The sequence below is a fragment of the Erinaceus europaeus genome, unplaced genomic scaffold (genome assembly GCF_950295315.1).
Source record: "Erinaceus europaeus unplaced genomic scaffold, mEriEur2.1 scaffold_986, whole genome shotgun sequence".
Classification (NCBI taxonomy): domain Eukaryota; kingdom Metazoa; phylum Chordata; class Mammalia; order Eulipotyphla; family Erinaceidae; genus Erinaceus; species Erinaceus europaeus.
Genome location: NW_026647266.1, coordinates 18,081 through 34,312, shown reverse-complemented (window position 1 = coordinate 34,312; position 16,232 = coordinate 18,081). Strand labels below are relative to the sequence as shown.

The 16,232-nt window shown below is 48.8% G+C and overlaps 1 protein-coding gene across 1 annotated transcript; it reads right to left on the bottom strand.

Moving 5' to 3' along the window:
• Positions 1-294: 294 nt before the first annotated feature.
• LOC132536269 (E3 ubiquitin-protein ligase RNF220-like) lies at positions 295-15,983 on the bottom strand. Its single transcript, XM_060183887.1, has 3 exons — positions 15,627-15,983; positions 6,009-6,057; positions 295-1,365 (listed from the first exon to the last, which is right to left on the bottom strand). Exons 1-3 carry the CDS (start codon positions 15,842-15,844, stop codon positions 1,225-1,227), a joined length of 408 nt encoding a protein of 135 aa, XP_060039870.1. The 5' UTR covers positions 15,845-15,983; the 3' UTR covers positions 295-1,224.
• Positions 15,984-16,232: the final 249 nt, after the last annotated feature.

Genomic DNA, 16,232 nt, shown 5'->3' with positions numbered 1-16,232 from the left:
AGACCTAGTCCAGAAAGTTTCTAGGGAAGATGGTATTTGGGAAGGACATTGAAGCATAGATATAAATTTGACAGGATGGGGCAAAAAGTGTCCCACTTGACAAACTAGCATTGTGAAAACATGGAATCACAACCAAGAAGTTGTTTGCATGAATTTGGTGAGCATAGCCCATGGAGTGCTGTCATCAAGAGTGGAATCTGGAAATGTAGGCTGAGTCTAAGTTATAGAAGGCCATAGCATGCCAGGTCTGTGCTTAATGACTGCTCTTTTTCTAGTTTTAACATATGGTGAGGCTGAATGCTGACTGCAGTATACAGGATGGGTCTGAAAGCAGGGCTCTGCATATCGCTTTGATGTGGAATTTTCTGAGACAGAACCTTGTCTTCTTCTCAAACCAAGATTTTTTATGTATGTGTTATTATTACCTAGGCCAGGATTGTCTTGAGTGAGGGTTGGACTAGGCTAGATTCATGAAATGAGGGATCCCTCCCTGGGGCTGGCACATTGAGCCATGCAATTAGAGCTTCATACAAAGGTATCCAGCAGAGGAGGTGCTTGTTGAGACTGGTGTCCAGTCCACACGGGCACTCCATTCCCCAAGCTCAGCACCCAGAAGCCTGGATATATCAACTGAGAGGAAAGGCTTTCTGTATACCAGCAGTAGGCCTGGTTCTCTCCCTGAGATTATAGGTCCCTGCTGCCTTGTCAATTTGCATTACACAAGGGCTCTTGGGTACATCCTTGTGCCATTCAGACAAATGTCTTGGAGGAGGGCTCTGTTTTCTTCCGTCTGACTGTGGCTCCCAAAGGTAGGCTCTGTCTTTCCTCAGACAGGCTTGGGGGGGGGGGGTCTTTCTTCTCCCCACCAGAAAGAAGGTCCTCAGAATCAGGATGTTAGGCTTGATGACCCTCACCTGAATATTTTAGGATTGTGTGATTACTCGATTCCTGGTTACCCAAGGCACTTGCAAACAATCCCTCCTCCCCATTCCTTTATGCCACAAGGTTTCAGGATTGAATGGTTATTTGTTCAAGGGCAAGTTTTAAAGTCTGACATTTGTAGATGATTTGGGGTTATGTTTCTGGGTCCCTCATGCAACCAAACACCATCAACTATCTTTTGATGATGCTTCAGAAGTACTCAAAGTCCATCAGAGCCCAGGTGACCCTTCTATTTAAGGTCCATCCCCAGACACCTGTGACTTCTGGGTTCATTTAGGGACACTAGACACAGAGGAAACTAAACACATTGGCCATCCTCACCTGGTATCGGTCTGAGTGGTGCAGGTCGTCAGTGGCAGAGGAGTGTGGTGATGCTGTGGGAGACTCTCCTTCTCTCTTGATGGATGCAGACAACAGGAGGGACTGGAAGAAGAAAGAGGGCATGTGGCCAAAGGCCTGATGAGAACAACAGTCAACCCCTTGAAGTTCCCAGCTCCACAGAATTTAAAAAAAAATTTTATTTATAAAATGGAAGTATTGTGGTCCGGGAGGTGGTGCAGTGGTAAAGCTTTGGACTCTCAATCATGAGGTCTCAAGTTCGATCCCCAGCAGCACATGTGCCAGAGTGATGTCTGGTTCTTTCTCTCTCCTCCTATCTTTCTCATAAATAAATAAAATATTTTTTTTTAAAAAAAGGAAGTATTGACAAGACCATAGGATAAGAGGGTTACAATTCCTACCACCAGAACTCCATATCCAATCCCCTCCCCTGATAGCTTTCCTATTTTTCTTTTTATTATTATTATGAGAAAGATAGGAGGAGAGAGGAAGAACCAGGCATCACTCTGGCACATGTGCTGCCAGGGATCGAACTTGGGACCTTATGCTTGACAGTCCAAAGCTTTACCACTGCGTCACCTTCCGGACCACAGCTTTATCCCTCTGGGACTATGGACCCAGGATCATCATGGGGTACAGAAGGTGGGAGGTCTGGCTTCTGTAATTGATTCCCCATTGAACATGGGAGCCTCACAGAATTTTGTGGGGAAGAAGAGAAGAGAAGGACTGCAGGATAAAGGGGCTACTGGTAAGATTCTGGAGGCTTGGCTCAGGTCTGGGGGTGAGATTGTGGGAGATGATGGCTCTGGCTAGATTCTCTGGAGGGATTAAAACCTCCTAATGACTTGGGAGTCTGGGCAGTAGTGCAGCGGGTTAAGCGCACATGGAATGAAGTGCAAGGACCCAGCTTCCCACCTGCAGGGGAGTCACTTCACAAGCGGTGGGTGAAGCAGGTCTCTAGGTGTCTATCTTTCTCTTCCCCTGTCTTCCACGCCTCTCTCCATTTCTCTCTGTCCTATCCAATAACAATAATAACTACAACAATAAAACAACAAGGGCAACAAAAAGAGAAATATAAATACTAAAAAAAAAAAAACCCCAAAACGAAAAACCTCCTAATGGCCCAGCCCTCCTAAAGCCCAGTTTATCTCTGGCCCCATGAAGTCAGACTCCCCGCTTTTTGTCCATGAGCTGAGAGTATACATGCTATGCTCTCCCATTGTGAGCAGACTCTGGGACCCCCCTGAAGGGTTGAGGGTAAAGCCACATACCTGCCACCCCCGCCTGCCCCTAATATAGGCTGATGGCAGCCCCGCTAAGGAGACAGTAAATTAAATAGTATGTATGAGTTTCCTGCGTGCAGCTAGGGATGTACGCTGGGTCCATTTATCCCAGCACTGTAGCGATGACCCCAGCAAAACCCCCAGCAAAACTAATCCCCCCATGTCAATCCTGCGTGGCCTCTTCTACATATGCCTGCAGTTTAGATTAATAAACTGTCTGCTTCAAATTGTGTGTGAGCACCACCATTCTAAATACCACATGGCACATGCAGCCTGCTCTCGCCTGTTCTTGCCAAGGCCTGTTCAGCTGCAAACTGGGGGCCTGGAGACCTGAAATCAATCCATACTTTCTCCCCCCACCTTCTCCAGCCCTCACTGCATGGTGGAAGCATACAATTCCCTAGGAGGCCTCCCCAGCTTGGAAAGCCATGCCAAATGGCCAGTGACAGCCCAAAGAAAGCAATTTGGGAAAGATGGAGCAGCCATTTATCCTTCATCTCCGACTGAGCCTTTGGATGTGACCCGCATGCGGTGGCCAGGCTGCACATCCTAAGGAGGACCCGGGGAGGGGAAGGGCAGCAGCTGGGCTGGCAGGGCTCCCTGCTTCAGCCTCATCCCAAGAACTAAAGGAGGGGAGAGGCTGGGGAGGGCCTGGCTGGGAGTCCCTGTGGCTTGGAGCCCTTTCTTCACCAACCTAGGTGGGGTGAGGAGTAGGGGGTTGGGGCAAGTGGTGACTCAGCATCCAGCTCTGAAAAGGGTGGCTTTTCAAGCCCTGTCCTGCTCTCCACTGGCCCATGAGGACAGTGAGGAGGGGAAACAATGGGCCAACCCTGCCCCCCTTAGAGAAAGCTTCCACTTGTGAACTCTCTCCCTCTCAATCTCTGTCTTTCCCTCATCCTCTCTAGGTTAGAAGCCCTGAGAGGCCTCAGCATTACACCTGGGGCAAGCAGAATAAAAAAAGGTCACCGGCGCTTTTTAAACATGGACCAAAAGGCAGTAAAATGTGTTTTGAAAAAAAAAATCCCAGCATTAAATCATGACTTTTTGCCTGGCTCTTTGCCTCATTAAAAGTGGCCTTTTGGAAGGTAAAATTATCATTGTAAGCGATAAGATCTTTAAGAAAATAATTCACGGCTTCTTCACCCTTTAATATGATAGCCGCCACCGGCTAATTTTTTTCTTAATGGCAACGAGGCCATCAATCTTGTCAAAGGCCCCCTTGGCCTCTCCTCCTCCCTCTCTCCCTCCCTCCTCCTCCCCATCCTCTCAGTCTCTTGCATGAACCCTCTACCTAGTGCTTCTTCTACCCATGACCTGTCTCCCTAAAGTGTTGCTCTAGGCAGAGATCCTGGGACAATTAGCTTTTGGGGGCAAGGTCTCTAAAAGTGGGGGAGCAGTGACCCTTGCTGCTGAGTTTGCTCAGTATGCTGACACTCGTGGCGGCAGGAATCTGTGTTTAGAGCACCTTGGGTGTGTATGTGGGGAACTAGGTATGGTCCTAGGTTGTGTTTGTACTTGTCCTTAGAACATGGGCCTCACTGGACCTAACCCTGAGCCATGACAAACTGCTCAGGTGTCTCTGCTTGGGTGGCCAATCTGGCAGCTTGTCCATACCCCACCTTCCTGAGCCAAAGCCAGTAAATGTGGGAGGCTGGGCCAAACTCTGAGAGTGGCTCTCCACTTCTGAGACCACAGCTGTCTGGCACTCTGCCTTTTCCCTCCCTTTAGCATGGAATGAGTTTGCTTCCTTGGTCAGAGCCTACACCAGTCCAAGGCTGGGCTGCTTCTCTGTTCCTCCTCCACCTAGCTGGCTGCACTGGAGCCATTTGCTGACTAGAGATGCAGAGTCCATTCCCATTCTTTGTAAAGGCCTGTGGGTAGATGGGCCAGCCCCAATGAAAGTGGTACCTGTTCTTTGGGCTCCTCCCAAAACCACCCTCCCAGAAGTCATTAGTGACTTTAAGACTTCCAGGTACATTGATCTCCATCTCTAGCCTTTCTCTGCTGGGCTGCTGACCATCTCATACATTTGGGAACTTTTCCTCCATGTGAGTCTTGGATTCCACGATCTTGAGTGCTCCTCTTAACTCACAGCTGTTCCTGCACCTCCCCTTCCCTGACTTTCTTATCTTGATGGACACCTCCTCCCTGTCTTCATCCTGCAATCAGGAGCTCCCCAGCTTCTCTCTCTCTCTTTTTAATCTTTATTTATTTATTTATTGGGTAGAAACAGCCAGAAATCAAGAGGGAAGGGGATGATGTAGAAGGAGAGAGATGATAGAGAGGGAGAGAGACACTTGCAACATTGCTTCACCACTCAAAGCTTTCCCCCTGCAGATGGGGACCAAGAGCTTGAACCCAGGTACTTGCGCATTGTAACATGCGCTCAACCAGGTACACCACCACCCTGCCCTGCTCCCCAGGTTCTTTCCTTGCCTTTTGGTCTGCTTTCTCCATACATTCTCCTGACTTATTTCATCATTCCCAAAGTTCAACACTCACTTCTCACTCTCTGTAAAGGACCAGGGACTCTTCTGGCCTTTTATCAGTCACTGTGAGAACTTAATAAAAAAGGATGCTGACACTGAGGGTTGGAGAAGGGGATATTCAGTTATGATCATTTAGGCCTCCTTCCCAGCTTCTTCAAAATCATCACCTTTGAGAAAGCAGTGCCATCTACTTCTGTGGCCACCCATGGGACTGGTGGTATAAATTATGTTAGTGTGTTGGAGGTCTCTCTGGCCCTACTGAGCTAGTTACTTACTCTTCACCTTTCCTTTCTCCTCCTGATACTTTGAAGCCTCTCTCTCCTAGTGTCTATTCATTGGAGTAGACTGGTTTTTCCAAATGAGCTCAGCATTCTCTTTGGACAGAGTGTACACACACACACACACACACACACACACACACCCCTTCACACCCCGTGTTCTGATCTCTAATGCCAGGTACTGTTTTGACCTGCAACTACCTACCTTCTTCTTTTCTCTTTCCATCTCTTCTCTTTCTTTCTCTTTCTGACAGAGGGAGAGAAAGGCAGAGAGAGGAAGAATGAAAAAGATCACAGCACTGAAGCTTCCTTCAATGGAGTGGGGGCTGGGCTCAAACCTGGGTTGAGTACATGGCACACATTTTTTCCATTTTGCTTCATCTGCTATATCTCACTTTCCTCCTGTGAGTTTCCTTAGCCTTAGTGTCTGTGTCCTCCCACCCCACGTCATTCTCAGCTCTTATGTTTATAAATCAGAGGAGCATATCCTCACTCATCCCCTGACCACACACACACACACACACACACACACACACACACACACACACACACACACAGCCAAGGTTTGGAGACAGTTGGGGATCCAGGAAAAACTCCTTTTTTTTTTTTCTGAGGAACTGGTTCTTGCTGTACCTACATTAGGAGGGCAGGAGGGACACACATGGTTGGTCACCTACCTTGGGGGTGCCTGGAGTCATGGCATCCTTCAGAAGAGCAGTTTTGCTACTAAGAAAGAAGAGAACAAACAAGGTGACCATTCCACTCCCTGTGAAGGGCAAGCATGTAAAGAATAGCAAGAAGACCCCCAACAAAGAAGGCACAGCCAGTTCAGCCCAGCTCAGCCCAGCTCAGTCAATTCCCACCCAGTCCATTCAATCACAGATTGTTGTTGGACTTAGTTTAGCCTTTATATGGGGCTGCAGACCTGAGCTGACTTCTGGGGCTGTGTGTGTGTGTGGGGGTGACTGTGGGGCAGAGAAACGGACACTAGGCTTAGAGCACTTTCCATGCACAGCCAAGGCCTTTAGCTGACTCCTGGCATATCAACCCTGAGGATTCTGCCTGACTTGGATGTCCTCTCCCTCCCACCCCCATCCCCAGCCAGCTCTAAGCTGCTATAGGGTTGGGGTGATGGAGCTGACATGGCTCTTGTCAATTCTCCCTCCAACATGCTGCAAACTGCGTTAGGCCAGGAATGATCTCCCCCTGATTCAATTTGTCAGCCCTAGGCCCTCCGGCATCGGGCTCGGCAGGCGGGCGGGAGCTGGGTCCTGAAATATGGTGGGTGGCTCGGGGAAGGCGGGGGTGTGGGGGTGGGAGGTGATGGATGGGCTGTGGGGGAGGTGAGGACTGTGTTTAATAACAAAATTGGTATGCAAGGCCACATCCTGCGCTAAGCATGAGTGATCCAGAGCCACAAAGTATTACAAATCCCTGCTAAACAGATGCTGACAATGGAACAAGACGTATCAAATCAGATCCACTTCAGAAACATTAATATCCCTGTTCCTGGCCCTTCCTCTCTGCCCCCCCCACCATGGTGCTCACTACATCTGTGCTCACACATGCACTCATACATGAACATACAAATAAAGTACAGGCACACTGAGGTGTGCATTAGAACACACAGGGGGATAGACAGCCTGTTCATATAGTTTTCCATACAGATGCACACAACCTCTACAGGTAGAGCACACTGATGGAGAGATCCATGAAACACAAAAAAAACACAGATCCATGCCCCAGGCAGAACATACAGCACAGGGAGCTCTTGTGGAGGTGTGGGAACACACACACACCCAGTATGCGAGCAAAGACACAAGCGGATTTGGAGGAAGTAGCCATTCTTGCCTGGGCCCATTTCTCATGTCTGGAGACATTTTTGATTATCGCAACTGGGGGTGGGGGTTTGCTAATGGCATCCAGTGGGTAGAAGGACTAACCACCCTGCAGTCTACTGGGAGTCTCACTGCAAAGAATTAGCTGTTCCCCAGTGTCAACACCACTGAGACAAAGAACCCCTGACATAAAGGTAGATCCATATATAGCCATTATCTTTCTATAAATCACACAAGAACCACACGTTACCATGGATAAGGACCTGGGGTTTGAGTCTTGGGCCACTATATCAGAGTGCCTGTAAGGGGAAGCTTCATGAATGGTGAAGCAGTGCTGCAGGCATCTTCTCTCCTCTGGCACTTTCCCCCCCTTCTCTCCTCCCTTTATCAGAATGGGGAAAATGGCTATTAAAAGTGGTGGAATTGGGGGAGTCGGGTGGCAGTGCAGCAGGTTAAGGGCAGGTGGCACAAAGTGCAAGGACCAGAATAAAGATCCCAGTTCAAGCCCCTGGCTCTCCATGTGCAGGGGAGTCAATTCACAGGCGGTGAAGCAGGTCTGTAGGTGTCTTATCTTTCTCTCCCCCTCTCTGTCTTCCCCTCCTCTCTCCATTTCTCTGTGTCTTATCCAACAATGATGACATTAACAACAACAACAATGACAACAATAAAACAACAAGGGCAATAAAAGGGAATAAATAAAAATTTTAAAAAGTGCTGGAATTATACAGTCATAGAGTCCCAGTGATAACCCTGGTGAGAAAAATAGATAGTGGCCCAAGAGGTGGCACAGTGGATAAAGCATTGGACTCTTATACATGAGGTCGTGAGTTTGATCCCCGGCAACACATGTACCAAAGTGATGTTTGGTTCTTTCTCTCTCTCCTCCTATCTTTCTCAATAACTAAATAAAACTGTAAATAACAACTAGTCCTTCATATACATATGATCACACTTGGAGGGTCAGATGTGCTTAGGCACAGAGCCACCTAGTCTCAGAGATTTTACATTTAAAACAGTCTCCCAGATGGATAAAGATCTGCTGCTCATGCACCCACCTTCACATGAACACACAGACACAGACAGCAACGTGAGCAGAGATACATCCAGACATGCATGCATCCACAGTGCAGATCCATATGGAAACAGTTTCTCAAAATCACACACACACACACACACACACACACACACACACACACACACACACACACGCTGCAGAGCCAACTAGTTATGGCATCAAGTGAAGCTAAGATTTGAGTGTAGGTTTGAGGAACATAGCTCAGTGGGCAGGGTGTGAGCCTCTCTCTGAGCACTGCTCAGGTGGGAGGATCAAGGCATGGATGGAAGCTCTGGTGCTATGGTCTCTCCCTCTATCTCAGTCTCCCTTTTGGTCTCTCTTTTTTTAAATATATGTATTTACTTGTTACTGGATACAGACAGAAATTAAGAGGGGAGGGGGGGATAGAGGGAAAGAGACAGAGAGACACCTGCAACCCTGCTTCACTACTTGTGAAGCTTTCCCTATGCAGGTGGGGACCAGGGGCTTGAACCTGGGTCCTTGTGCACTGTAATGTGTGTGCTTAACCAGGTGCACCACCGCCTGGCCCCTCAGTCTTTCTTTTTTAGTGAACAACTCTGTGCTGGAGCAGAGAAATCACACATACAGGCAGACCACATGGTGGGGGCATCACAGAGGAAGGACAGTCAGATTCTTCTTTTCTTTTCCTTTTACTGGAGCACTGCTCAGCTCTGGAATATGATGGTGGTGGTGGTGGTGGGTGGGGATTGAATCTGGGACTTGGTAGCCTCAGGCATGAGAGTCTCTTTACATAAACATAATGGAATCTCCTCCCCCCCCCCCCCCAGATTCCATTCTGTTGGTAAACAGTACTTTGTCTTCTTGCTTGGTGTGGCACCCTGATCCAGGTCCTCCGGGATCCAAAGAGGAAACCAGTTGCTCAGAAAGAGCAAGTAACTGGTTTGTGAGTTTGTTACTTTGATCATTCACTTACGCAACAAATACTGATATGACCACAGTACCCAGCACCAGGCTCGAACCTTCAGGTTCAAAAGTAAGTCTCCCACTGTATCACCCTGCTCTCAAGAGAAAATGCAAGAATGGATAACTACTGTGGAAAAAGTACTCTGTATGTGCCATCTCATTTGATCTTCACAATAACTTCACAGAGTTGGCTGATCAAGGTTAGGTGATACCACTCTGCTCATATAGTGATCAAGGTCTGGAGTTTGAGCTCACATCTGATCAAGTCCAGGGTGTTGCCTCTCAGTCACTTCACTGCTTCCTAAATATACTCAGGACTAAGGACAACGTTCTGAGTTCTATTTCTCTCTCTCCTGTCTACTTTGGGGCAGAACCTGCTGACTCTGAACTTCTGGTTAACAGAAACAGAAGGACTTTTGGGGTCAGAAAGTACAACTTCTCTGCTGGCTGGTTCTTTGGATCTTTCTTTCCCTGGTAATTCTTTTCTTTGTGCTTCAAGTTGGTCAAATTCCTCCTCTCTCTCTCTGAGGAAGGTCCCATTGCCCTATCTTTTCTCCGTCAACCTGATCACCTCTTAGTGTGCTTGGCCCTTACAGAGATAGGAGTCTGGTGAAGGAACTCCCAGGAGAGAAGTCTGAGCTCTGAAACTGCAGTCAGCCTGGCCCAGCCCCTTTTCTCTGCCTCCTGTCCCTCCCAGTTTCCATAGCCCGCCCCCAACAATTTAGTCCCTTCTCAGTCACTCGCTGCCTAGTGATCCATGGGTTTTAAATTATAACTGGGACCTAGGAAACACGTTCCTAAGTACAATATTCATGGGCTGGGCTGACACTTTTAATTAAGGTGATTTACACTGAATTATCCTTGGAAATAAAGAAATGGTGTGCTGCCTGGGAATAAACCATCATCACCAGCCGCCTTTGTAAGTTACACTTCGTTTTAATCTATTTGGGGAATTGTTTATCTAGTTCATTACCCAACCAAACACCGAGGCCGGCCTTAAATAAGGCTTAAGTGGGGGTGGGGGCACTGCCATCTCTATACTCCGCCTCTTCCAGATTCATTCAGCCTCCCTTTTGCTTCTTCTAGCCCTTATAAAGCACTGACCAGAGAGCTGGTTTCCCAGAGAGAGGCCAGATCTTTCTGGGAGACTCCCAGGGAAGGTCTCTGAACTCAGGCAAGTCCTTGAAGGCAAGCCCTCTAGTTCTGTACAGCCTCTCCAAGTCCAAGGCTCTTCCCTTTCTCTGGGTGAAAACTCTGGCCTGAGGGTTACATTGACGTTTAGGGACCACCTCCACCTACCTGCCCTTCAATTTTCAGCCTCCAACTATGTTACTGTTTCTCATTCTCCTCCTCCTTCTCCTTCTCCTTCTCCTTCTTCTTCTTCTTCTTCTTCTTCTTTTTTTTTTTACCAGAGCACTGTTCAACTCTGGCTTATAGTGGTGTGGGGGGTTGAACCTGGCACATTGGATCCTCAGGCTTGAGAGTCTCTGTATAACATTATGCTATCTACCCCTGCGCCCGCCCCCCCCCCCACTTTCTTAGTGTTAACATCGCCACCACACCAGGGACACCAGAGTTCTGTCCCTGGTTTCTCCTTCTTGTCACATCTTGCTTCTTTGCCATCACTTACCCAGTCACCCAAGTTAGAAATCTTTTCCTGGTAATCAGTAGAACCTTGCTTCCCCCTCCATCTGCCAGTCATCATTCCCACTTCTCTGTTCTCACTGTCACTGCCATTGTCCTATGCCAGCCTCATCATCTGTCTTCTGGGACACTACCCAACCTCCTCACTTGCCTTCCTGTTGCTCCGCTCATACTGCACAATCTTCTCCAGAGTGGTATTCCCAGCACTGTCTCTGATCTAGCATCTTATGGCTCACAGATATTGCCATTTCCCCGTGATATCTAGGACACAATATTCAGCAGTTAGGGTCCCTCCACCATCTGTCATCCACCTAACTTTGCCTTTTCTGTTCTAATTAGCCAAGTTCTGGGGGGTGTCTGTCAGGATCCTGTGCAGAACTAAGGAAGGGCAGAGGTTGGCCTGAGGGAGGGTGTGTGGTCATAGCTTCTGATCTCAAAAGTAAAAGGTTATTGTATTTATTTATTTATTTATTTATTTTGCCACTGAGATTTCTCTGGAGCTTTGAATCTTTGTGATTCTAATTCTACCACTCATAGAGGATGAGAGACAGGGAGGAGAGAGACCACAGCATTGCAACACTTGCGAAGCTTCCTCTTTACATGGTTCTGCAGTGTGGTAGATATCTAGAGGCTTGAACTCTGGTCCTTGCACCTGGTAAAGTGTGCACTCTACCTAGTGAACTATCTCTCACATCCCTCAAAGTGTTCTGACAAGTGATTGTGCTTTTTTTTTTTTTTTTTTTTTCCTGTAAGACCCTTTGGGAATTAGCACCTGTGGCCATGCTCCTTTCAGGGTTGTGTGAGCACACCTGCTTGTTCCTGCTTCTCTGGGAGAACCCTTGGGGACATCTGAAAGAGCTGCCTGCTCTGGAGGCCTGCTCTGGTGCTGTCAGGCCAGGGAGGCAGAAAACACCCACCAGGCCCATCTGGAAGAGCTTCTGAGGGCAATTTTGTAGAGGGAAGGACGGTCCCGAGTGATGGGGAAGAAACCTGGCGGGTGGAGGGGGCCACTCAGAGCTGGCTAGTCTGATGGGATGGTGGGGGGCAGAAGGAACAAAGGAAGCAAAGGCAGGGGTGGGGTGGGAGTGGAGATGGGAAGCATGGAGAGCTGAGGAAAGCAGGAAGGGGGTGGAAGGCCAGGGTGCAGGAAGGAGGCCAGGGTCGCTTGCCACCATACCTGAAGCCCGACTGTGGGCTCTGCCCTGACTCTCTGAGTTGTCTATATAAACTCTGCGCTCCTGCAGACTCAGTTTCCCCACTCGTCAGATGGCTGATCAAAGAGCCTTCTCAGTCCAGGGATCCGACGGCAGGCTCAAAGGAGGGAGGGGACTCAGGGCTATACTCGTCACATGGCTTCCCTTCCTCCCACCACCGGCCTGGGGAGCGTGTCGGGGCGAGGGCGGCGGGTCCTCCCCGCACCGGGGCACGCGGGCGCTGTCAGCCCGGAGGGAGCTGACACGCTCCTTGGGAATTTATCACGCACCAAATTACAATGTTAATTGGCAAGTTCCTGAAAATCAATTAATTCGCAAATTTTTTCCAATTAGAAATCCAGATAAATCACGGGGCGGGGGCGTCGGCCGGCCCGCATTCCAGTGCGCGGGCGGGGGCGGGGCGCGGCTGCCCTTGAACGCCTTTGCCGGACTGTCAGCGCGGCGGGCGCGGCGGGGCCCAGACAGATAAAACCATCGACCCGTCGCCGCCAGCGCTTCGGCTTTATCGATCCGACGGGAATTTCACTTGCTGTGCAGATCCCGCTGTCCGGCTGTCAGACACCGGGGTTGGGGGCTGTGTGTGCCCGGGGTTAGGGGGTGCTGGGTTGGGCCTGGATTGGGGAGGGGGAATGCAAGACCGCGGAGCTGCGAGGGGCGCGGCCAATGTGAGAGCTGGGTGGGAAATGATGGATCAGGGGATACCTGGAGGGAGGAGGAGATGACCTGAAAGGATGTGAGGGAGGACAAGGGGCGCAGGGCCCCGGGAGGGGGTGGAGCAGGGAGGGCTGTAGGCAGGAGTGGGTGCGTTGGACAGTGCAGGGGTGGGACCACAGCGCCTAGGCTATCTGCAATGTAGAGAGAGACCTGGAGGGGCGCACTGCTTTTTTTACGAGGCTCTGCAGGTACTTTTCCCCCCTGCTGAGGGCAAGTGAAAAAATTGCCTAGAAATTCTCCTGGATAGCCAAGATATAGAATTCAGTGTCACAAAGATGCTTCTTTCTCTCTGCCTGTTTCAGCCTAGTCGGGCGCATGTCTGTCTGTCTGTGAGTGTGTGTTTAAGATCATAGGCTTGAATCTGAATCTTTACCACTTCATGCACTATGTAACCTTACAGAAATCAATTAACCCCTCTGTACCTCAGTTTACTCATCTGTAAAATGGCATGAATGACTATGCCTGAGAGGTTTGTTGTGAAGATTAAATAAATGAACACCATGCAGAGTGCCTACCACACAGTGACTGTACAACAAGGATTGCTCTTATCATCCTAAATATAGTCTTCTGTGGGAGACCCACATAGGCCCCCAGATTCTTGGACACTCTTTCATTCATGCACATGAGCTTGTTGAGTTATATATATATATAATATATATGTGTGTGTGTGTTTAAATTATTTATTTTCCCTTTTGTTTTTGTTGCTGTAGTTATTGTTGTCGTTGTTCCATAGGACAGAGAGAAATATAAAGAGGAGGGGACAACAGAGAGGGGGAGAGAAAGATAAGACACCTGCAGATCTGCTTCACCACCCATGAAGCGACTCCCCTGTAGGTGGGGAGCCAGGGGCTTGAACCGGGATCCTTATGCAGGTCCTTGTGCTTTGTGCCATGTGCACTTAACCTGCTGCGCTACCGCCAGACTCCCTAGCTTGTTGAGTTTTTAACTTTCTTATGTTGGATGTGGACTCCACTCGATGACTTGCTTGTAATGAGCAAATATATTGGAAGCAACAATGTATGACTTCTGGCTCTAGATCATGAAAGGCATGGTAACTTCTTCCTTTGTCTTTCTCTGGGGTGGCTTCCTGTGTGGGTAGTCATCTGCTGTGACACAGGGAAGCTCAAGTGGCCCCTGTATGGAGGACTGGGGTGGGGATACTTGCTCACCATGTGAGTGAGCCATGCCGGCAAAGGATTCTGCCATCCCAGTCAAATCTTCAGATGACAGATGCTGAGCCCAAAGCCACAACTACCCAGCTAAGCTGTGCCTGAATTAATAGCTCATACAAATGGTGAGATAATGAATGTTGTTTTAAGCTGCTCATTTTTTTGGTAATTTGTACTACAACAGTAGCTAACTAATAGTTCTTCCTTCAAAATTCAGCTCAGGTCTCACCACCTCACCTCCCTACTGAGTTTTGGGAGTGGGGGTGGTGACAGGAACTGTTTCTGATTCACCTTTACACCTCTGAGCCCTGTGTATACTTGGGGGTGAGGTGGGAAAGGATCAGTTTAGTCTGATGATTTGAACTGAAGAAGGGGGGGTCTGGTAGCTGCAGGCCAGGATGCTGCCCTTGTGGTAGTTGGCAGTAGCCCTGTCTTCCACCCACTTGCTGTTCTATAATATGAGCTTACCACTCCTCCTCACCAAAAGGTGGAGTGAAAATTCCCCCCCCACCCCCACTGAATCTGCATGGGTTAATTATATAGCCATGGCAGATGTGGGACTAGGTGATTTCTAGGGCTTGATTTTTAAAAGGGGATCCAGCTTCCATTGCATCAGCTGGCACATTCACTTCAGAGGCCTAAGGTGCCATGTGAAAAGTCCCACTATGCCTTAACTGCCCAGCTGTGAAAAAGCCTAAGTCACAAGGGGACATGTAGGTGCATCAGTCTCTGCTCCAGTTGATAGCCAGCACCACCATCAGACTAGGGAAGGAGCCTCTGGGACACCCAGCTCTCAGCTGTCTAATCTTCCTAGCTGGGGTCCAGACATCCTGGGGCAGATATAGGTCATCCTCACCTGAATTCCTCACTTCCTGGATTCCGTGAGTGTAGTGAGAAGGGTATTTGAAACTACCAAGATTTGCAGTGATTTCTTTCTTTTTTAAAAATATTTTATTTATTGAGGAGGTAGGGGGAGTTAGAGAGGGAGAGAGGCACTTGCTGCACTGCTTCACCACTCATGAAGCTTCTCTCCTGTAGTTGGGGATCAAGGGGCTTGACCCTGGGTCCTTGCTCATTGTAACTTGTACACTCAACTGGGTGCACTACCACCTGGCCCCTTGGGGTAATTTCTTATACTTCTTTGTTCCTTTTGATATCCAACTCTACTACAAGGGCCTGGAGGAGGTTCCTCCTAGTCTTTCCTGCGGGGACAGTGGAATGGGATATGGGGTGGGGGTACAGGCCTGGGAACATTCTCAAGATTCTCACTTTTTGGACCTTGAGATTTACAGAGAAAGCAGTATTCACTCCTATGGAGAGCAGCACCCGCACAGTCCTCCTGCTCTGAGGTTCAGCACTGGCAGTGTAGGACTTGTGGATCTCCCCCTTTATAATTCCTCTCAGTGCAGGACCTGAGGATCAAGCCCTTTCCAGGTTCCCTTTTGCACTTTTAATGCCCAGGTCTGAAGAGGGGTTAACTTCCTCCCATCTCCAAAAAACAAAGCAAGAGCAGAAGGGTAAGCACCCTACATCTGGAGATCTGAAAACTGAAAGCAGAGTAGAGGAGAATGCCAGTAGAGCCTTGTCTGCTGTCGGAAGCTGGGCTGAGTATGCTTCCCTGGAGCCTATAGGCTAGAGCCCTGAATAGAGCCCTCTGGTGGGTAAGTAGGCACCCCTACACCCAATCCACCCTTCCACCCTCCGTTAGATGGCTTACCTGGCAGGCAATTGGGCCAGCTGTTCCAGTTCTTGCTCCATGTGTTCCTGCAATTCGCTGGGCCTCAGCAGGACCTGGCAGATGGGGCAAATAGGGGCCTGGCTGTCAAACAATGTGACTGCCTTTTTCTTACCTGATGAAGGAAGCAAAAAAGACAGACATGTAAACTTGGCTAGTCTGTGGAGGGAAACCTGGTGTCCTAATCCTCTGACCCCCATCTGCTGCTGTCTCTGAGGGTTTTTTTTAGCCTGAGGAAGGGTGGTGGTGAGTCTGATAGTCTGAGTTCATGAACATTTTTACAGCTCCAGAGGCTGTGGCCTAGATGCCACTTCTGTAGTAACCATTCCTTTCAGCAATCTGTGGGCACACAACCAGTGCTTTCAAACCCTGATCACTTCAGCCTGTTCATGTTAGTGAAAGTATGTATAAATACATAATCTATTATATTATTATTACTGTTTTTATCAGAGCATTGCTTAGTTCTGGTTTCTTGTGATGTTGGGGATTGAATATGGGACCTTCAAGCTTCAGGCATGAAAGCCTGTTCATAACTACTGTGCTATCTCCAAGGCCTAAAGGTCTTGGCTTAATAATGCCATCATAGAA

Bases quoted from the DNA above. Each gene is read 5' to 3' on its own strand.
- LOC132536269 (XM_060183887.1), bottom strand. From the start codon at position 15,844: ATGGGGGTCAGAGGATTAGGACACCAGGTTTCCCTCCACAGACTAGCC. The intron at 6,058-15,626 runs GTAAGCCATCTA...CTTCTTTCTTAG, and splicing joins CTGGCCCAATTGCCTGCCAG to TAGCAAAACTGCTCTTCTGA. The intron at 1,366-6,008 runs GTAGGTGACCAA...TTCTTCTTCCAG, and splicing joins TGACTCCAGGCACCCCCAAG to TCCCTCCTGTTGTCTGCATC.